Source organism: Nannobrachium achirus (genome assembly GCF_963921795.1).
Source record: "Nannobrachium achirus genome assembly, chromosome: 14".
NCBI classification, from domain to species: domain Eukaryota; kingdom Metazoa; phylum Chordata; class Actinopteri; order Myctophiformes; family Myctophidae; genus Nannobrachium; species Nannobrachium achirus.
The window spans coordinates 658,730-681,500 of record NC_137821.1 but is presented as its reverse complement, the minus strand read 5'-3'; the positions used below and the strand labels follow the sequence as shown (position 1 = coordinate 681,500).

The 22,771-nt window shown below is 46.6% G+C and overlaps 1 protein-coding gene across 1 annotated transcript in view; it reads left to right on the top strand.

The window, feature by feature from the left end:
- LOC308298643 (uncharacterized protein) overlaps nt 1-22,771 on the top strand; it is a gene marked incomplete at both ends in the record, with an annotated part of 59,080 nt that overhangs the window by 22,478 nt on the left and 13,831 nt on the right. Inside the window, 4 exons of the mRNA XM_080742286.1 lie at nt 733-870; nt 3,047-3,266; nt 16,183-16,290; nt 17,281-17,358. Coding sequence (XP_080598412.1) covers nt 733-870; nt 3,047-3,266; nt 16,183-16,290; nt 17,281-17,358 — 544 coding nt within the window. The remainder of the gene's footprint in view (nt 1-732; nt 871-3,046; nt 3,267-16,182; nt 16,291-17,280; nt 17,359-22,771) is intronic.

Genomic DNA, 22,771 nt, shown 5'->3' with positions numbered 1-22,771 from the left:
GATAACACTGAATGAGAAGGAAGAGGCCTCACAACTCTTCAGCCACGATGCAAATAGTAATTTATTTACCAACGTTTCGACTGTTGCCAGTCTTCATCAGGGTTTAACGAGAGACTTAATTAGTGAAAAGCTTCTGAAGACAAATCTAGCTACTTCTTCTGCTGATTTAGGAACACTTATTGTTTACAGCAGATCTTCCTTCTCCCTCCCTTCCTCTCTGCCTGCTCCTCACTGACACACAAACAAACAAGCTCACACTGTGAGCTTGTAGATCTGCTATTTATTTAATAGTTAACCCATTTAGAACGGGTACACATTATTGTGTATCATTATTGTATGCTTTAACTATTGAAAAATAGCAGAGAGCTTGTAGATCTGCTATTTTTGAAAAATCGTGAAAATTAGAATTTTGAACCGATTCTATAAGTGTCTTTTGAATCCTTCTAAGGCTTTTTGAAAAACCCTACGTTTCTATGTCAGCAATCTGGCCAGCCATGGTCAAAGAAAAGGTCCTTTTCACTTAACTGGAGCTCAGTTAGTCTGTTCTTGAGAGACTACTATGTCAGTGGTGCTCAAACCTTTTCATGTGAAGGACCCCCAAAATGATATGTATTTGGCCACGGACACCCATCTGAAAATATCTAGTTCCAGGGACCACCCAGAAGCAAAATTTGAGTTACAAATGTTCGCTTTCAATACATAATATTCAAAGATCTGTCTGTCTCTCCTCAGGTGAAATGTGATTGGCTGATCTGTCAGTACGGCAGCCGGCTGATGGGGGCGGGGCAGGAAGTGAAGTACGACGCGGTGAGCCAGCGAATGAGAGAGCTCGCTCGCTTCCTATTGGTGGTCAAGAGCCTGGACGCTGGGGTGAGTCCATGACATCATCAATTATCATCCAATTGAATAATTGATCCTATGAATGTAATTATTAACAACCTCACTGCCAAAAAAGACGTTTCTATAATAAAAACGTCTTTTTAACTATGGACCTCCCTGCCAGTCGTCTTCTGGACGTCTTTTTTAAATAAATAATAATAAAATAAAAATCTTTGGACCTCCAACAGTGTACTAGGCATGATCGCGATCGCGAAATTGCATGTTTAACCCCCATACCAACCCCATCTTTCAAACATGGCAGCCATGTTTGTTTACATTTGAAGAAAACATAAGGGCTGTTTTCTCCTGAATGCCTGAACGGATTTCCAAGCGTTTTTTTTTAGTTTGAAAGCTGTGAAAAGCATGCACATGCATAGTGCATGATCTGTGCACGAATGTGTGCACCAGCGTGCACACTATTTTTTTAACCCTTTGAAACGGCAATATAAGAGGTCCCACTTTAAATATGGCACCGACTGAGTTAAGGGTTAGTGAGGTAAGTGATTACATTCCTAGGATAAAACATGCTGCATTTGATGACCATCACTGCTATCCATTAGGACTTTCTCCAGACGATTAATCGCCATACAAAATAATCGCGATTGACGAATATATCGTCTTTTTTCCCCCCTTCATTTTGTGCCACTATGATAATAGGCTTTGAGCTCATACTCATACTGTACCTTAATGAAGAGCAATTTAATTGCTTTTTAAACATCAGTTCAGTGGTTTAAAGTAATTAGTAAGTACATTTACTTGCTAACTTTAGCCCTATTTTATACCGTAGCTATTTGAAAATAGCCGATCTACATGCTCACAACGCGTCGCGATGCGTTGTGAAAATAGCAGACAACTGCAAAAATAGCCGACAGCTGAAAATAGCGACAGTAGCCTATAATGTTTATCACGACACGATCCAACATCTATAGCTAGTCGCCGGCTGTGTGTAATCATCATCATCATCATCCCCTCCACAGCAGAGCAGCAGCTAAGCTCAACTGCAGTAAAGGCAATACTCCAGTCCTCTGTGTTGAAACGAAAGTGAAAGCCTTTTTCACTTTCGCCAGTAGCAGCATCAACAGATGCTAGATAGATAGATACCTTTATTATCCCAAGGGGGAAATTCAGTTGTCCAGTTGTAGCACAGCAGTATACAGTTATTTACAAAGTTACAGAGACGTAAGAAAAAAAGAATAGATAAGAGGAAAAAAAACAAAAAAACAAAAACAAGAGCAGTACAGTACCAATAAAGAGAAGGTGCATCAATAGAGGGGGCGAATAATATATAAGTATATATACATAAAGTGTCTTACAAAAAGAGACCATAGCAGTCAATGCTAGTTAGTGCAACAAGTATCTCACTGTCATTGTTAAACAAAGCAGAATACTCAGAAACTACCAACACAACCTAATAGTGCAAAGTCAAGAATCTGTGCAAAAACAAAAAGACAGCTCAGAGAAGAAGTAACTAGGAAGCGTGTCACCGCAAGACGCACATGAGCACTCTCCCAAACAAAGAAAGAAGTACTGATAGAGCAACATTATTTCATCCTAGTCATGTCACCAACCCCCCCCCCCTAACCCCCCCCCCCCCCCCGACACACACACACACACACACACACACACACACACACACACACACACACACACACCCACACACACACACACACACCTGAAGCATCCTTTTAGTACTTAGAAAAGCTATTAATAAATTCCAGATAATACATTATTATTACCAGTGGTGTAAAGTAACTAAGTACATTTACTCAAGTACTGTATTTCAGTACAGTTTTGAAGTAGTTTTCATCTGGCCTTCGTTTTTGGGCCACAACAAAGAGGCGCTTCTCAGCTGTGAAAAATGGAGGAATTGATAACAAAATGCACCATTTGCGGCTCGAATAGGTCCTTTTGGGTCCTTTATTGTTTCACACGCATCAACGTGTAAACTAACAGCAGGAAGGCCAATGTTAGGAATTACATCTCCTTTCAATGTCAACATTACGTTAGCAACTGCTGCTTTTCAGAAAGTTTACCTTCAATGTTCAGAGTGAAAAAACTCACAGCTGCCTCTTAACTGGTCGTTGGTAAACAAGCCACACTGAACATTGAACGTTTTAACAGAACAGCGTTCTACAGATAGATAATGAACTCCTTCCTGTCTGTCCAGGTGCGTTCGCTCTCAGAACTCTTGGATCCCGAGCGGGTGGAGTTAGCGGTCAGCGCGGCCCGCCAGGCGCTGGGGTCGCGACCTCGCAGGCTATTGGCCGTCCTCCGGGCGGTCTGTGACATCACCGTGACGGACAAGATGGCGTCCGGGGACTGGGCAGCCGCCGCCACGGTGACAGAGTTCTCTGAGAGACTGAGCTCTGTGTGGGACACACACACTGGTAGGACACGCACACACCTCACACACACACACACACACACACACACACACACACACACACACACACACACACACACACACACACACACACACACACACACACACACACACACACACACACACTGGTAGGACACGCACACACCTCACACACACACACACACACACACACACACACACACACACACACACACACACTGGTAGGACACGCACACACCTCACACACACACACACACACACACACACACACACACACACACACACACACACACACACACACACTGGTAGGACACGCACACACCTCACACACACACACACACACACACACACACACACACACACACACACACACACACACACACACACACACACACACACACCAGTGGCGTAGACAGAAATGACATTTTGGTAGGCGAAATGCCAGCCGAAATGGGTCACGTACACAACATGATCACATATTGTGTTTGGAAGCTGTTTACTACGTTAAGGACTTTATTAATCTGGAACAGAGGATATCCTACAGGTAGGAGGAAAGTAGGAAACTTGTGGATAGGCGACTTGAGGAATGACCCGGCAGCCCAAGATTACATGAAGATGAAGCAGGGCTTTACTTTGCGAAGAAACGTACACATTTGAAACTTAGAGATACAAGGTTTCTTCCCGACAGTGATGATATTTACACCCCCGTATTATGTTGGTGTGACCATGGATCTCGGGCTAACCCTAACCCCAGGGGTGCCCACACTTTTTTTTGACTCAAGGGCTACTTTTAAAATGACAGCTCAACATGATCTACCCACCCCAATAAAGAGGTAGTACCTGAGGTGGCTTTGAATAGTGGCAGTGGCGTTACATAATGAGACAAACACACTTGAAATGGGAAATAGTGGGGAAAAAGGTCTTCTTCTCATTCTGTATGGAAGTGGTATGTTTTTGGGGTTCTTTGTAATGCTACTTACAAAGCATTGCATCCTGTGGTTTGCTTACTTTAGAAACCATGAAGGGAGCTGACAGGCCCCTTTTTATGTCAATCAATCAGTCAGTTTAATTCAAGTGACAGAATTGTTCATGAATATATATATTTTTTATTTTTTATATATATATATGTTTTTAGGGATGTCATGTGGTCTACCTGCACAGCCTTTGTGATCTACTGGTAGATCATGGGCTGCCCTGCCTAACCCTAACCCAGGGTTAACCCTAACCCTAACCCTACGGCTCACATTAGACCTTTTTATTTTATACTTTATATTTGATCTCTGAAGCAGTGTGGAGAATGTAAAAGATGAGCAGCCCAGAACCAACCCTGCTGCTCTGCTCTGCTCTGCTCTGTTCTGTTCTAACCTCCCCCGTTAACAACGGGCGGTTTGATCCGGTCTAAGCGGAAACCACAAGCCGAAGAAGCGGCGTCGCTTTGTTTTGGTTCCCTCCGTTTGTTTCCCCAATCACTATTAAAATGCTCCAGTAGTCTAGTGTAGTCTTGCCAGTCGCTACGAGTTGGAATAAAAGATGCATATACCAAACATTTTTTTCTAAAGCAAAACTACTCCGCATCAAGGAGTTTATTAGGTAGGCCCTAACAGTGTGTCCTTGAGCGCAGGGGAATATTTTGGGTTAAAACTGAATCTGGTTTGATAGTTCCGGCAAATTGTAGTCCTTTGAGAACTACAACATGACGTGTTGTGGTTTCCTCTCCCGACCGGATCAAACCTGGAAAAGTGAAGTGATCCCAGACTAGTTCTGTTCTGGACCCCTGAGCTTCCTGAAGTCACCACAGGAGGGCAGTAGAGGACCACACCATGGATACATAGTCAAGATGACTGAAAACTAAACTCTCAACTAAACTCGCAACAAAACAAGCTCATTTCTGACATAAACAAGACCGTAAAAGGTCTTATTTGGGATGTTCTTTTTAGGCAGGGTGTTTAACCCATTTAGGCCTAGAATTATTGAATGCTTTAACCAGTGAAAAATAGCAGATCTACATACAATGTATGTTTATCAAATAAATATTTAACTAAATCACTACCCAGAAACATATCTACGTGTACGTGTTTTTCTTAAGTCATGATAAAAAGGGCAGTACAATAGAAAGTGAGTTTCATTCTCCACTTCACCAAGTTCACAATAGGTCTCTTTCTGTTCCTGTATGTCGTCCTGTTTCAATGTGTAGTGGTAATATTCTGTTTCTGTTCCTGTATGTCGTCCTGTTTCAATGTGTAGTGGTAATATTCTGTTTCTGTTCCTGTATGTCGTCCTGTTTCAATGTGTAGTGGTAATATTCTGTTTCTGTTCCTGTATGTCGTCCTGTTTCAATGTGTAGTGGTAATATTCTGTTTCTGTTCCTGTATGTCGTCCTGTTTCAATGTGTAGTGGTAATATTCTGTTTCTGTTCCTGTATGTCGTCCTGTTTCAATGTGTAGTGGTAATATTCTGTTTCTGTTCCTGTATGTCGTCCTGTTTCAATGTGTAGTGGTAATAATCTGTTTCTGTTCCTGTATGTCGTCCTGTTTCAATGTGTAGTGGTAATATTCTGTTTCTGTTCCTGTATGTCGTCCTGTTTCAATGTGTAGTGGTAATATTCTGTTTCTGTTCCTGTATGTCGTCCTGTTTCAATGTGTAGGTAATATTCTGTTTCTGTTCCTGTATGTCGTCCTGTTTCAATGTGTAGGTAATATTCTGTTTCTGTTCCTGTATGTCGTCCTGTTTCAATGTGTAGGTAATATTCTGTTTCTGTTCCTGTATGTCGTCCTGTTTCAATGTGTAGTGGTAATATTCTGTTTCTGTTCCTGTATGTCGTCCTGTTTCAATGTGTAGTGGTAATATTCTGTTTCTGTTCCTGTATGTCGTCCTGTTTCAATGTGTAGTGGTAATATTCTGTTTCTGTTCCTGTATGTCGTCCTGTTTCAATGTGTAGTGGTAATATTCTGTTTCTGTTCCTGTATGTCGTCCTGTTTCAATGTGTAGTGGTAATATTCTGTTTCTGTTCCTGTATGTCGTCCTGTTTCAATGTGTAGTGGTAATATTCTGTTTCTGTTCCTGTATGTTGTCCTGTTTCAATGTGTAGTGGTAATATTCTGTTTCTGTTCCTGTATGTCGTCCTGTTTCAATGTGTAGTGGTAATATTCTGTTTCTGTTCCTGTATGTCGTCCTGTTTCAATGTGTAGTGGTAATATTCTGTTTCTGTTCCTGTATGTCGTCCTGTTTCAATGTGTAGGTAATATTCTGTTTCTGTTCCTGTTTATCATCCTGTTTCAATGTGTAGTGGTAATATTCTGTTTCTGTTCCTGTATGTCGTCCTGTTTCAATGTGTAGTGGTAATATTCTGTTTCTGTTCCTGTTTATCATCCTGTTTCAATGTGTAGTGGTAATATTCTGTTTCTGTTCCTGTTTATCGTCCTGTTTCAATGTGTAGTGGTAATATTCTGTTTCTGTTCCTGTTTATCGTCCTGTTTCAATGTGTAGTGGTAATATTCTGTTTCTGTTCCTGTATGTCGTCCTGTTTCAATGTGTAGTGGTAATATTCTGTTTCTGTTCCTGTATGTCGTCCTGTTTCAATGTGTAGTGGTAATATTCTGTTTCTGTTCCTGTATGTCGTCCTGTTTCAATGTGTAGTGGTAATATTCTGTTTCTGTTCCTGTATGTTGTCCTGTTTCAATGTGTAGTGGTAATATTCTGTTTCTGTTCCTGTATGTCGTCCTGTTTCAATGTGTAGTGGTAATATTCTGTTTCTGTTCCTGTATGTCGTCCTGTTTCAATGTGTAGTGGTAATATTCTGTTTCTGTTCCTGTATGTCGTCCTGTTTCAATGTGTAGTGGTAATATTCTGTTTCTGTTCCTGTATGTCGTCCTGTTTCAATGTGTAGTGGTAATATTCTGTTTCTGTTCCTGTATGTCGTCCTGTTTCAATGTGTAGTGGTAATATTCTGTTTCTGTTCCTGTATGTCGTCCTGTTTCAATGTGTAGTGGTAATATTCTGTTTCTGTTCCTGTATGTCGTCCTGTTTCAATGTGTAGTGGTAATATTCTGTTTCTGTTCCTGTATGTCGTCCTGTTTCAATGTGTAGTGGTAATATTCTGTTTCTGTTCCTGTATGTCGTCCTGTTTCAATGTGTAGTGGTAATATTCTGTTTCTGTTCCTGTATGTCGTCCTGTTTCAATGTGTAGTGGTAATATTCTGTTTCTGTTCCTGTATGTCGTCCTGTTTCAATGTGTAGTGGTAATATTCTGTTTCTGTTCCTGTATGTCGTCCTGTTTCAATGTGTAGTGGCAATATTCTGTTTCTGTTCCTGTATGTCGTCCTGTTTCAATGTGTAGTGGTAATATTCTGTTTCTGTTCCTGTATGTCGTCCTGTTTCAATGTGTAGTGGTAATATTCTGTTTCTGTTCCTGTATGTCGTCCTGTTTCAATGTGTAGTGGTAATATTCTGTTTCTGTTCCTGTATGTCGTCCTGTTTCAATGTGTAGTGGTAATATTCTGTTTCTGTTCCTGTATGTCGTCCTGTTTCAATGTGTAGTGGTAATATTCTGTTTCTGTTCCTGTATGTCGTCCTGTTTCAATGTGTAGTGGTAATATTCTGTTTCTGTTCCTGTATGTTGTCCTGTTTCAATGTGTAGTGGTAATATTCTGTTTCTGTTCCTGTATGTCGTCCTGTTTCAATGTGTAGTGGTAATATTCTGTTTCTGTTCCTGTATGTCGTCCTGTTTCAATGTGTAGTGGTAATATTCTGTTTCTGTTCCTGTATGTCGTCCTGTTTCAATGTGTAGTGGTAATATTCTGTTTCTGTTCCTGTATGTTGTCCTGTTTCAATGTGTAGTGGTAATATTCTGTTTCTGTTCCTGTATGTCGTCCTGTTTCAATGTGTAGTGGTAATATTCTGTTTCTGTTCCTGTATGTCGTCCTGTTTCAATGTGTAGTGGTAATATTCTGTTTCTGTTCCTGTATGTCGTCCTGTTTCAATGTGTAGTGGTAATATTCTGTTTCTGTTCCTGTATGTCGTCCTGTTTCAATGTGTAGTGGTAATATTCTGTTTCTGTTCCTGTATGTCGTCCTGTTTCAATGTGTAGTGGTAATATTCTGTTTCTGTTCCTGTATGTCGTCCTGTTTCAATGTGTAGTGGTAATATTCTGTTTCTGTTCCTGTATGTCGTCCTGTTTCAATGTGTAGTGGTAATATTCTGTTTCTGTTCCTGTATGTCGTCCTGTTTCAATGTGTAGTGGTAATATTCTGTTTCTGTTCCTGTATGTCGTCCTGTTTCAATGTGTAGTGGTAATATTCTGTTTCTGTTCCTGTATGTCGTCCTGTTTCAATGTGTAGTGGTAATATTCTGTTTCTGTTCCTGTATGTCGTCCTGTTTCAATGTGTAGTGGCAATATTCTGTTTCTGTTCCTGTATGTCGTCCTGTTTCAATGTGTAGTGGTAATATTCTGTTTCTGTTCCTGTTTATCGTCCTGTTTCAATGTGTAGTGGTAATAATAACCCTAATATTCCAGAACCAAACTGTGCACACAGAGATCGCTGGCTCTTTGATAGATCATAGGCAACATATCTTTCACACTCGTACACAGATTTAAACTGACAGTATGTTATTTAGGTTTACCTCTATATCTTATCATAGGCAGTTTACTGTCAATATTCCAGGATGACCTCCCACTTGGGTAATGACGCCCCCTGGCGATCATTCAGAGAAACTACTTCAGCTCCCGTACTAACGTAGGTAGGAAGGGCCTGTCACTCAAACCGGAGTGACCCGCCTCCAGGCTATATAAGCCCCCGGAGGCGGAAGTAACATCCTCTTTTCACTCTCTGCGATATCACATTCAGATAAGTTGAAACTCAGCCTTTGTATTATTATTCTTCGCGCATTAGCCTAAAGCGGTGGCATTGGAGTCGCCCACCGGCGAGTGTTGAATTAACCCGTACTTAAGAATACTTATTCTTGTCCCGTCCTAAAACGACGGTTATTTCCTTCTATAACAAAGGATTATTACTGCTTGTTCAGGCCTCCGCCGAAGCAAGCGTGGCATAGCATTAGCCGTTAGCTTGTTAGCTCGTCTGCTATTTGTTAACGTTAGCTACACTGCTTACCGCTTGTTCAGGCCCTGCCCGAATCAAGCGTGGCCTAGCCTTAGCCGTTAGCTTGTTAGCTCGTCTGCTTCTTGTTAACTCTATCTACAGTGCTTCGCCATGGATCCTCTGGCCTTCCTGCCGAGGCAATGTCCAGGCTGTCCAGGACTCATCGACGGACAGGATCTTCACCCTCTCTGTGTCGGCTGCATGGGCGTTGCACACGCCTTCTCTGCACTGAGTCCTCAGGGGAGAGCAGGACCCTTCTGTGACTTCTGCGTGGCCTACGACCACGATGTACTGGTACACCGGTTCTACCTAGCCAGGGCAGGCCTCGGGGCCTGCGCTCCACCAGGTGGGTCCACTGCTCTCAACCCCACAGCCCAGTCTTTCCTTCCCCAGGCGGCCCGCACCGTTGGTCAAGGTGCGGCGCTGCCTTCCGGAGATCCGTTTGGCAAACAGCGCGCCATTCCAAGTCAAGATGGCGCCGTGCTACATGAGACACCGCCTGCCGCGCAACCGACCGCAGCTAGCTCCACTGTCACTGGAGCTGGCGGGTCTGGTGAAGTCGCCGCTAAGAAGGCGACCAAGAAGGCTAACATCCCTCCGGTAGCCTTTTCCCCTTCGGGCGCGGTGCCCAAAAAGAAACGCTCGGATGTGACCGTCGGGGACGTTCCCCTCGACGTGAGCATCACCAAAACAGTCCAGACTTTCAGGCGAGAGTCGGACCTGAGCTCCTGTCAGAGCGAGGGTTCTGGTTCTGAATACTCTGGATACACGGCCGAGGAGGAGGAGGACTCCGTCGAGGACGATGGTTCTCGACTCACGGTCACAGTGAAAGGTAATGCCCCTGCGGCTCCAGCACGTCAACTGGACGCCGCAGGGAGCTCCCAGTCCTCCTCAGGCACCACTGCCCCTCCACCCGCCAGTCAAGCGGGTGAAGCGGGAGCAGAGGACGTCGATTCTGCAGCAGAAATGCTGGATCATCTCACGGTCTACATGAGAGCTCTTGCCAGAGTTGGAGAGGAGTTGCCACCTCCTCTCCCCTCTGAAGAGGCCGAGGATGATGACGAAATGCCCGGGCAGGAGCCTTCGGTTCCCGCCCCGTATGTCCTCTCCAGGCTGCCGCTGGTGAAAGGTTTCACCAAGGCCCTCCATTCCTCATGGAAGACACACAAAGACCCCAGGAAGCTGCCTTTTTCTGTGTTGGATTTGGTTGGCGGTGCGGAGGCAGGCATGTCCACCTGCCCTAACCTGGACCACCTGTTGGCACAATCTTTTCTGGGTTCCGTCAGACCCCAGTACAAGGATGTAGGCACGGCTAAAAACGGGCCGTTTGTCGGCCCCGTCGGCACCAACCCGCCGGGGTTCACTGTCCTGGAGGACAAGCTGCAGTCGGACAGGGCTCGTAACGCCTACCGGTCCGCTGCTCTGGCTGCTAAGGACCTTAATCTTATCCAGCTCTTGCTAGCTTCCACCAAAGACCTGGTCAAAGGTCTGCCCACGGGGGAGCACACTGCGGAGCTAAACACCCTATTCGACATCATGCTGAAGGTCAATTGGCATGCGGTCAAGTGGATGGGCAGGTCCATGGATTATAACCTCCAAGCTGAGAGAGCCCGCTGGCTCGACTATGTCGACCTCGAGCCTAAAAGGGACGTGGGCGAGAAGCCTGTGGGTCCTCGCGGGGAGATGTATAAATCCCTCATCAACATGGAGAACAGTCCCACCACCCTCATGGGCGGCGGTTTGGAGCTGCTGCAGGGCAGAGTCACGTTCTTTAAGGCTGCTAAGGACATTGTCGAGTCCACCACAGTGCCACAGGAAGAACCGCAGCAAGCTAGGAGGGCGTCCCGCTCCTCCCGCGTCAAGGAAAGGGGCCGCTCTGCTTCTTTTAAGAAGCACTCGTCTTCCTCCAGGGGAGCCTCTGCAGCCAGGGCGCCTGACAGGCCCCGCAGCAAGGTTGTGGTTCCCGAGCGCGCTCAGCCGCGCCGCCCGTCCAAGGATGGCAGGCAGCAGTCTTCCTACCGCGGTGGCCGCGGTAGGGGACAGCGCAAATGACACTCTGAAGAGGGGGATTGTGCTGGGGCGGGGGTCCGAGGTGTCTCTCGGTCCCCCTCCCCCCAAACGAGGGCGTTTTTCTGTACCCCGTGTCGGGGAAATGAAAATGTTGAATTTGATGCCTCCTGTGTCGACAATAAATATGTTGAAAGAGCAAAGTCTGTCTCTGTCCAACTCTCTCGCACTAGCACAGACGACCCCATCGTGCATGCCTCCTGTAGTAATGATGAAGTCCTGTCAGGACTCGATAATCAATCACAGGTTTTATCAGCAACCAGTAATGTTATTGTCAAACAATTATGTGGTTCCTCAAGCGCGCGAGTGGGATATCCCTCGCGTCGACAATATGACTCCTTTATGCATGCCTCCTGTAAGAATGATGGAGTCCCGTCAGGACTCTTTAATCAGTCACAGGTTTTGTCAGCAACCAGTAATGTTAACGTCAAACAATTATGTGGTTCCTCATGCGCGCGAGTGGATTTTCCCTCGCGTGAGCGATGCTATGAATTTAACCTTGAGTCAGAAATTCTGTCGGCCTACTATGAGCCCGGGTCAAGGGACAAGCATAAAGGCCTTAGAGCAGGTATTAAACGTAAAAGTTCCTCTCCTGTCAGGGGAGAATGCTTTAGTTGTGGGCGAGTCTGTTTATCAGGCGAATCGCTTTGCTCTTCCTGTTGCTCTATCGAGCGAAAACCGAACGCTTCCGGTTTCACCGGATACGGATTCGCTAGCTCCCCGCTTCCGGTCCGGCCGCAAAAAAGCTCCGCTAGTCAAGCGGTACAATCAGAAGGTGTTCCCGCCTTGCGGCCTATTGAACCCCTGCGCTCCGCATCCGGGTGTTCCGGATACGGATACGCAGGTTCCCCACTTCCGGTCCCGCCGCAAAATAGCTCCGCTAGTCAAGCGGTACAACCAGAAGGTGTTTCCGCCATGCGGCCTATTGAACCCTTGCGCTCCGCATCCGGTCGTTCCGGATACGGATACGCAGGTTCCCCACTTCCGGTCCGGCCGCCAAAAAGCTCCGCCGTCACGGAAGCACAGTGGTGGGGTTTCTCTCGCTCAAAACACGCTAGCACGCTGCGCGCGCCAGTGGAAGTTATGCAACCCGAGCCATTGGGTATTTCGAACGATAACCAGGGGTTACAGGTTACAGTTCGCAGACATACCCCCGCTTTCGAGCAGGGTTATTCATACCAGGGCGCGTGGTTTAAAAGCAAATCTTTTGAGAGAAGAGATCAGCTCCTTGCTAAGCAAGGGTGCTATAGTGGAGCTGGACAGGACCCAATCCCGCATGGGATTTTGGAGCCGTTATTTCCTGGTGCCCAAAAAGGGGGGGGGGCTACGTCCCATCCTGGACCTAAAGGCACTAAACGTGTACCTGAAGAAATACGTTTTCAGGATGCTAACTGTACCCACCATGTTACGGTCGGTCAGGCAAGGGGATTTCCACTGTTCAGTGGATCTGAAGGATGCTTATCAGCACGTCCAGATTTATCCCCCACACAGGAAATTCCTACGGTTCGCCTTCGAGGGTCGCCTGTACGAGTACACAGTACTCCCTTTCGGTCTGTCACTGAGCCCGAGGGTTTTCGTGAAAGTGACCGAAGCAGCCATCGCCCCGCTGAGACAGCAGGGCGTCAGGTTGGCGACGTACATCGACGATTGGATGATTTCAGCGAGCTCCGCCCACGAAGTGGCGCGTCACACACAAGTGGTTTTGGCTCACCTGAAGGCCTTAGGTTTCATAGTCAACCACGGCAAGAGCATGCTGACTCCAGCAAGTCGTCTTACATTCATTGGGGTCCTTCTGGACTCATCCGACATGTCGGCCCGTCTCTCAGAGGAGAGGGTGGACAGGTTTCGGGAATGTCTCGACTCCTTTCAAGTGGGCCAGGAGGTCACTTACAGGAGTTGCATGGTACTGACGGGAATGATGGCTTCCGCAGTACATCTGTTGCGTTTGGGCAGGTTTCATATGAGACCTTTTCAAAGATGGATGTTATCCCTCGGGATCCCGCCCTCCTTGAAGTACAAGAAGGTTACGGTTTCCCCTTCCTGCGCGATCGCCCTGTCTCCGTGGCTGGTGGAGGGGTTCCTCACCAGCGGGGTCTCGATTGGCGAGGTGGTTTCCCGCAAGTCGATCACGACAGACGCCAGTCTCAGTGGATGGGGAGCCACTTTCGAGGGGCGCACAGCGCAGGGGCTTTGGCCTCTGGAGATGAGGGGTCGTCACATCAACTATTTGGAGTTGATGGCTATACTCCTGGCGCTCAAGCATTTCGAGCCTTGGATTTTGCATTGTCACGTCCTGGTCAGGACAGACAATACGACGGCCATGTTTTATGTCAACAAACAGGGGGGCCTGTCGTCGTTGCCACTGGACCGTCTGGCTCGAGAATTGACGGTTTGGTGCTTGTCGCGCCTCAAGTCGATCAGGGCCTTACACGTCCCAGGTCTCCTCAACAGCGGAGCAGATCTCCTGTCCAGGGGAGGTTCTCGCTACGAGGATTGGTCTCTCCACCCCAGGGTGGCGAACCAGATTTTTCGCAAGTTCGGTCAGCCAGTGGCGGACCTGTTTGCGTCAGCGGAGAATACGAAGTGTCCGTTGTTCTTCGCGGTGAAGGGCAGTCCTCCCTTGGGGTTGGACGCCTTAGCGCACACGTGGCCGAGAGGTCTACTGTACGCGTTTCCCCCCTTCGACTTAATCCGACCCACTCTGGAGAGAGTCAGGAGGTTCGGTCTGGAGATGCTCCTGGTGGCTCCCTACAAGGGCACGTGGAGGTCGGCGATCGCCCCTCTCCTTTGCGAACCAGGTTGGCAGCTGCCTCAGTGCAGAGATCTGTTGAGTCAGGCCAGGGGGGAGATCTTCCACCAAGACCTGCAGGTCCTAGACCTGTGGGTTTGGCACGTGAAAGGTTAAACCTGCTGGCAGCTGGTTTTTCTTCTGAAGTGGTGGCTACCATTCAGAGTGCTAAGGCGCCTTCTACGAGGGCGTCTTATGATGGAAGGTGGAATGCCTTTGAGGACTGGTGTGAGTCGCGTGTTCCACCGGTGGTGGCCCATGTGGCGTCAGCCCAGGAAATTCTGGAATTTATGCAGGACCGCTTGAGAAGTGGTCTTGCATTTTCTACCCTTAGGGGGTATTTGGCGGCTATTAATGCCTGTCACCTGGGGGTGGCGGGCAAGGCACCTTCTAAAGTCCCGGAGGTCATCAAGTTCATGCAAGGAGTTGAACGTTTGAGGCCGGTGACTAGGTCTTTGTTCCCAGTTTGGGATCTGCAGGTGGTTCTAGGGGGCCTATGTCGGGCTCCCTTTGAGCCGCTTGTAGGGATGCCTTTGAAACTTTTGAGTTTCAAGACGGCTCTTTTGCTGGCTTTGGCCACGGCTAAAAGAGTTGGTGACCTGCAAGCTCTCTCGGTGTCTGCGGAGTGCATGCAGTTTATGAACAATGATCTCAAGGTGTTGCTCAAGCCTCATCTTAAGTTTGTTCCTAAGAACATGGTGGTTCCTAAGGAGCCTGTTGTTCTTCTGGCTTTTCATCCTCCTCCGTTTGTCTCGGTGAAGGATGAACGGCTGAATTGCCTTTGTCCTGTCAGGGCATTGAAGGCCTACTGTGACAGGACTGCTGGTTCTAGAGCTTCTTCTCAGCTCTTCGTGGAAATGGGCAATGTTCTTGTCAGAAAGCCGGTGTCTAGACCCACTCTTTCGAGGTGGATTGTGGATGCTATTAGGCTGGCTTACTCTAGTGCGGGTGTGGAAGTGCCGGCGGCACTTAAAGCCCATAGCACTAGAGGTGTGGCTACTTCGTGGGCACTGGCAAAGGGAGTCTCCGTTCAGGAGATTTGTGTTTCGGCGAATTGGTCTTCGCCTTCTACCTTTGCAGCCTACTATCACCTGGATATCGAATCCTCTTCGCTAGCGCATTCGGTTCTGGGTGCAGTTGCCTCCTCTACGTCATAGAGGAGTCGGATCTTCCCCTCCCACAGGTGGGCATGTAGCCACCTGGGGTATTTTGGGGGGGACCCTGTGTTTTCCTTATATAGTGTGTCTTACTTATAAGGCGGACTTGTCCTTTTCATTTAGTTGAATGAGGCGGACTTCGGTCTGTCAGGGTCTCTCCTTATTTTCTCATGCCTGCACACCCAGGTCCGGTGGGCCTGGGACCTTCTGGGTGATGGGTCACGCCCGTTTGGGCTGTGCTCACCCGTATGAGGGGTGTGTGGGGGTATGAGAGTAGGTTGTGGCTTAGAGGGGAGTTTAAGAATCCCAAGTGGGAGGTCATCCTGGAATATTGACAGTAAACGGTAGGTTCCGTACGGAACCATTGTTTACTTAGATATGGAAGGATGACCTCCCACGTAATGCCCCTCTGTTTCACTGAATGTGGCAGAGAGTGGTATTAAGAGGATGTTACTTCCGCCTCCGGGGGCTTATATAGCCTGGAGGCGGGTCACTCCGGTTTGAGTGACAGGCCCTTCCTACCTACGTTAGTACGGGAGCTGAAGTAGTTTCTCTGAATGATCGCCAGGGGGCGTCATTACCCAAGTGGGAGGTCATCCTTCCATATCTAAGTAAACAATGGTTCCGTACGGAACCTACCGTTCCTTGAACATCCTCACCCTCTGCCTGTGGATGTACCGTCATCATGGGCCGCATGAAGTGTTGCGTTGTGAGCTTGTAGATCTGCTCTTTCTGCTATAGTTTCAACATGAACAGATCTAATTATTCCATCTGCCAGTTATTTATTTGACCTTTCCTTGTGACCTTTCCTTGTCTCCTGGTTTCCTCTCCTAGTTCCTGTAGTGGGCGGGGCCAAGTGGAAGAGGCCCAGCCAATCAGGAAGCGAGCTGTTCAGAGTGAAGGCCAAGCCCGACCCGGGGTCAAAGTTCAAACTGAGCCACCGTAAGACCTGTGACCTTTCACCTTTCACACCATTTATCAATAAATATGCTTTTATAAAATGTTACGTTTTCACAGGGATTATTTATTAGTGTGTTAGATCAGGGCTTTTCAAAGTGGGTGACGGGGCACCCTGGGGTGACGGGGCATCCTGGGGTGACGGGGCACGGGGCACCCTGGGGTGCCGTGACGGCAGTCCAGGGGTGCCGCGAGATCATTTGATAATATTTGGGATTTATTTGGACACCTGAAGAAATATTTAGTATCATTTTAACCTTGAAGTACAAAGTTATTTTCAGTCAGTTCTAACCAAAATGGCTGTTAACTCAACGTTTTCCTCGTTTCCACGTTTTCCATAATCACTAAAATATCGTCACTGTCGGGCAGAAACCTCTGTCGCACAAAACTAGTGAAAACAGCAGATCTACAAGCACAATCGCGAGGCGTTGTGTGCTTGAAGATCTGCTGTTTTCACTAGTTTAGTACATTTTATAATGATAAATACAAAAGGAACGGTTTTGCAAAAGGAACGACGATATGCTATAAATATACGGTGCTGGGAGTGAAAATTATAATGTAGGGGAGCCTCGGATTAAAACAATATTTATGGGGTGACCTGAGACAAAACAGTTTGGTAACCCCTGTTAGATTAGCATGAGTCAGATAGTTAGACATATTGCTGCTCCGCATGTCTACAATGGAATAAGAGGTGTAAGATGATTCCTACACCACCTCAGAACCTGACGTGAGATTTCATCCTACCCTACACCAACGACAAAGTCACGTCATGATAGTCATGATAAATGTCGAGACTTGCCTAAATTTCGGTGTACGCCAAAATTTTGATCTGCACCAATTAAGATATATAATTAACATATCGTTATGGTTACAGTCTAATTAACATATAGTTGTTATGGTTACCATATAATTAGCATATTGTTATGGTTACAGTCTAATTAACATATCATTAACATATTGTTGTCATGTTGTCAGTTCCATTCTCAGGTCTTGTGTTGGAGAAAACGACAGACTTCACTCCTGGCCAATCACATTGCACCTCTCTGTCACATGGTACGTCTGTTGGCCAATCACATCGCACCTCTCTGTCACATGGTACGTCTGCTAGCCAATCACATCACACCTCTCTGTCACATGGTACGTCTGTTAGCCAATCACATCACACCTCTCTGTCACATGGTACGTATGCTAGCCAATCACAACTCACCTCTCTATCACATGGTACGTCTGTTAGCCAATCACATCGCACCTCTCTGTCACATGGTACGTATGCTAGCCAATCACATCGCACCTCTCTGTCACATGGTATGTATGCTAGCCAATCACATCGCACCTCTCTGTCACATGGTACGTCTGTTAGCCAATCACATCTCACCTCTCTGTCACATGGTACGTCTGCTAGCCAATCACATCACACCTCTCTGTCACATGGTACGTCTGTTTGCCAATCACATCGCACCTCTCTATCACATGGTACGTCTGTTAGCCTATCACATCTCACCTCTCTGTCACATGGTACGTCTGCTAGCCAATCACATCGCACCTCTCTATCACATGGTACGTCTGCTAGCCAATCACATCACATAATGGTGAATCGTAGCGTCATTCGGGCGAGCGCCACCCTCCCTGTGTTCTCATTGGCTGAATGCAAGACCAGAGTAAACATGGACACTGACATTACCTTACCTTACATTATGACATGGACACTGACATTACATTACCTTACATTATGACATGGACACTGACATTACCTTACCTTACATTATGACATGGACACTGACATTACCTTACCTTACATTATGACATGGACACTGACATTACCTTACCTTACATTATGACATGGACACTGACATTACCTTACCTTACATTATGACATGGACACTGACATTACCTTACCTTACATTATGACATGGACACTGACATTACCTTACCTTACATTATGACATGGACACTGACATTACCTTACCTTACATTATGACATGGACACTGACATTACCGTGTCAAACGTTACGAAGGTTGGAGCTCCAAACAAGGGTAACCCGATAACCAGATTAGAGATTTATTGAGTACCCGACTACCCAGGATCAATAAGCTGTGGGCTTATCAAGACTACCCAGGATCAATAAGCTACCCAGGATCAATAAGCTACCCAGGATCAATAAGCTGTGGGCTTATCAAGATCAATAAGGATATCAGGATCAATAAGCTGTGGGCTTATCAAGACTACCCAGGATCAATAAGCTTATCAAGCTTGTTATCCAGCATATCTCACGTCTTTCCACAAAATATCAGAAAACTCAACAGTGGTCTGATAAATGCCTGATCAATAAGCAGGATCAATAAGGTGATAAATGCCTGATCAATAAGCAGGATCAATAAGGTGATCATTATCAATACACATTAACAAGCTCCTTCCCTACTAGGACATTAACGAAAAAGTCGACAAGTCGACTTCATTACACAATTCAACTCCCACCAGAGAAAGTCGAAGTTGAAAATACTTTCTACATTGCGAGGCGTTGTGAGCATGTAGATCGGCTATTTTCACAATTTCTGCCTCTATATATTTGACAATTTGGACAATGTTTAATTTGCCATTTTAGAGGTATTAAAAAGTCCTTAAATTGTCACTTTATAAATGTGCAGATACCCTCTATACACTTAAACGTTATGTTTGTTTGTTTAATGTTGAGAGAGAAAACAATGTTGCACATTAAGTTAATCATCTGGGGACCCCCAAAATAACTGGGGGGTCGTGTGTGATGTGATGATGTCATCAAACGATAAAGTCGACTTCAACTCAACTTTTTACTGAGTCGAGTCGTTAATGCCCTAATCCCTACAGATAAATACTGTGAAAATAGCCGATCTACAAGCTCACAACGCCCCACACTGCAGTACTGACTCCACTGTGAGGGTCCATGTCTCATACAGCAGGGGTTTTCAAAGTGGGTGACGGGGCACCTAACCAAGATCATTTGATAATATTTGGAATTTATTTGGAAGCTTGAAAAACTATTTATTGTCATTTTAAACTTGAAGTACAAAGTTATTTTCAGTCAGTTCTAACCAAAATGGCTGTTATCTCAACATTTTCCTCACAACATAATCACTAATATATCGTCACTGTTGGGCAGAAACCTCGTATCTCCAAGTTTCAAATGTGTACGTCTTTTGGTAAAGCAAAGCCCTGCTTCATCATACAAGACTGTCGCACAAAACTGCTTGTAGATCGTCTGTTTTCACTAGTTTAGTACATTTTATAGATGATGAATACAAAACGACATACAAGGTTTCCACCTGACAACAATGATATGCTATAAATATAAGGTGCTGGGAGTGAACATTATAATGTAGGGGTGCCTCAGATTAAAATATATATATATATATATATATATATATATATATATATATATATATATATATATATATATAAATATATATATATATATTCATGGGGTGCCCTGAGACAAAAACATTTGGGAACCCCTGGCCTACAGCTGTACTGACTCCACTGTGAGGGTCCATGTCTCATACAGCAGTACTGACTCCTCTGTGAGGGTCCATGTCTCATACAGCAGTACTGACTCCTCTGTGAGGGTCCATGTCTCATACAGCAGTACTGACTCCACTGTGAGGGTCCATGTCTCATACAGCAGTACTGACTCCTCTGTGAGGGTCCATGTCTCATACAGCAGTACTGACTCCTCTGTGAGGGTCCATGTCTCATACAGCAGTACTGACTCCACTGTGAGGGTCCATGTCTCATACAGCAGTACTGACTCCTCTGTGAGGGTCCATGTCTCATACAGCAGTACTGACTCCACTGTGAGGGTCCATGTCTCATACAGCAGTACTGACTCCACTGTGAGGGTCCATGTCTCATACAGCAGTACTGACTCCTCTGTGAGGGTCCATGTCTCATACAGCAGTACTGACTCCTCTGTGAGGGTCCATGTCTCATACAGCAGTACTGACTCCACTGTGAGGGTCCATGTCTCATACAGCAGTACTGACTCCTCTGTGAGGGTCCATGTCTCATACAGCAGTACTGACTCCTCTGTGAGGGTCCATGTCTCATACAGCAGTACTGACTCCACTGTGAGGGTCCATGTCTCATACAGCAGTACTGACTCCTCTGTGAGGGTCCATGTCTCATACAGCAGTACTGACTCCTCTGTGAGGGTCCATGTCTCATACAGCAGTACTGACTCCACTGTGAGGGTCCATGTCTCATACAGCAGTACTGACTCCTCTGTGAGGGTACATGTCTCATACAGCAGTACTGACTCCTCTGTGAGGGTCCATGTCTCATACAGCAGTACTGACTCCACTGTGAGGGTCCATGTCTCATACAGCAGTACTGACTCCACTGTGAGGGTCCATGTCTCATACAGCAGTACTGACTCCTCTGTGAGGGTCCATGTCTCATACAGCAGTACTGACTCCTCTGTGAGGGTCCATGTCTCATACAGCAGTACTGACTCCACTGTGAGGGTCCATGTCTCATACAGCAGTACTGACTCCTCTGTGAGGGTCCATGTCTCATACAGCAGTACTGACTCCTCTGTGAGGGTCCATGTCTCATACAGCAGTACTGACTCCACTGTGAGGGTCCATGTCTCATACAGCAGTACTGACTCCTCTGTGAGGGTCCATGTCTCATACAGCAGTACTGACTCCACTGTGAGGGTCCATGTCTCATACAGCAGTACTGACTCCACTGTGAGGGTCCATGTCTCATACAGCAGTACTGACTCCTCTGTGAGGGTCCATGTCTCATACAGCAGTACTGACTCCTCTGTGAGGGTCCATGTCTCATACAGCAGTACTGACTCCACTGTGAGGGTCCATGTCTCATACAGCAGTACTGACTCCTCTGTGAGGGTCCATGTCTCATACAGCAGTACTGACTCCTCTGTGAGGGTCCATGTCTCATACAGCAGTACTGACTCCACTGTGAGGGTCCATGTCTCATACAGCAGTACTGACTCCTCTGTGAGGGTCCATGTCTCATACAGCAGTACTGACTCCTCTGTGAGGGTCCATGTCTCATACAGCAGTACTGACTCCACTGTGAGGGTCCATGTCTCATACAGCAGTACTGACTCCTCTGTGAGGGTACATGTCTCATACAGCAGTACTGACTCCTCTGTGAGGGTCCATGTCTCATACAGCAGTACTGACTCCACTGTGAGGGTCCATGTCTCATACAGCAGTACTGACTCCACTGTGAGGGTCCATGTCTCATACAGCAGTACTGACTCCTCTGTGAGGGTCCATGTCTCATACAGCAGTACTGACTCCTCTGTGAGGGTCCATGTCTCATACAGCAGTACTGACTCCACTGTGAGGGTCCATGTCTCATACAGCAGTACTGACTCCTCTGTGAGGGTCCATGTCTCATACAGCAGTACTGACTCCTCTGTGAGGGTCCATGTCTCATACAGCAGTACTGACTCCACTGTGAGGGTCCATGTCTCATACAGCAGTACTGACTCCTCTGTGAGGGTACATGTCTCATACAGCAGTACTGACTCCTCTGTGAGGGTCCATGTCTCATACAGCAGTACTGACTCCTCTGTGAGGGTCCATGTCTCATACAGCAGTACTGACTCCTCTGTGAGGGTCCATGTCTCATACAGCAGTACTGACTCCACTGTGAGGGTCCATGTCTCATACAGCAGTACTGACTCCTCTGTGAGGGTCCATGTCTCATACAGCAGTACTGACTCCTCTGTGAGGGTCCATGTCTCATACAGCAGTACTGACTCCACTGTGAGGGTCCATGTCTCATACAGCAGTACTGACTCCTCTGTGAGGGTCCATGTCTCATACAGCAGTACTGACTCCACTGTGAGGGTCCATGTCTCATACAGCAGTACTGACTCCACTGTGAGGGTCCATGTCTCATACAGCAGTACTGACTCCTCTGTGAGGGTCCATGTCTCATACAGCAGTACTGACTCCACTGTGAGGGTCCATGTCTCATACAGCAGTACTGACTCCACTGTGAGGGTCCATGTCTCATACAGCAGTACTGACTCCACTGTGAGGGTCCATGTCTCATACAGCAGTACTGACTCCACTGTGAGGGTCCATGTCTCATACAGCAGTACTGACTCCACTGTGAGGGTCCATGTCTCATACAGCAGTACTGACTCCACTGTGAGGGTCCATGTCTCATACAGCAGTACTGACTCCACTGTGAGGGTCCATGTCTCATACAGCAGTACTGACTCCTCTGTGAGGGTCCATGTCTCATACAGCAGTACTGACTCCACTGTGAGGGTCCATGTCTCATACAGCAGTACTGACTCCACTGTGAGGGTCCATGTCTCATACAGCAGTACTGACTCCACTGTGAGGGTCCATGTCTCATACAGCAGTACTGACTCCTCTGTGAGGGTACATGTCTCATACAGCAGTACTGACTCCTCTGTGAGGGTCCATGTCTCATACAGCA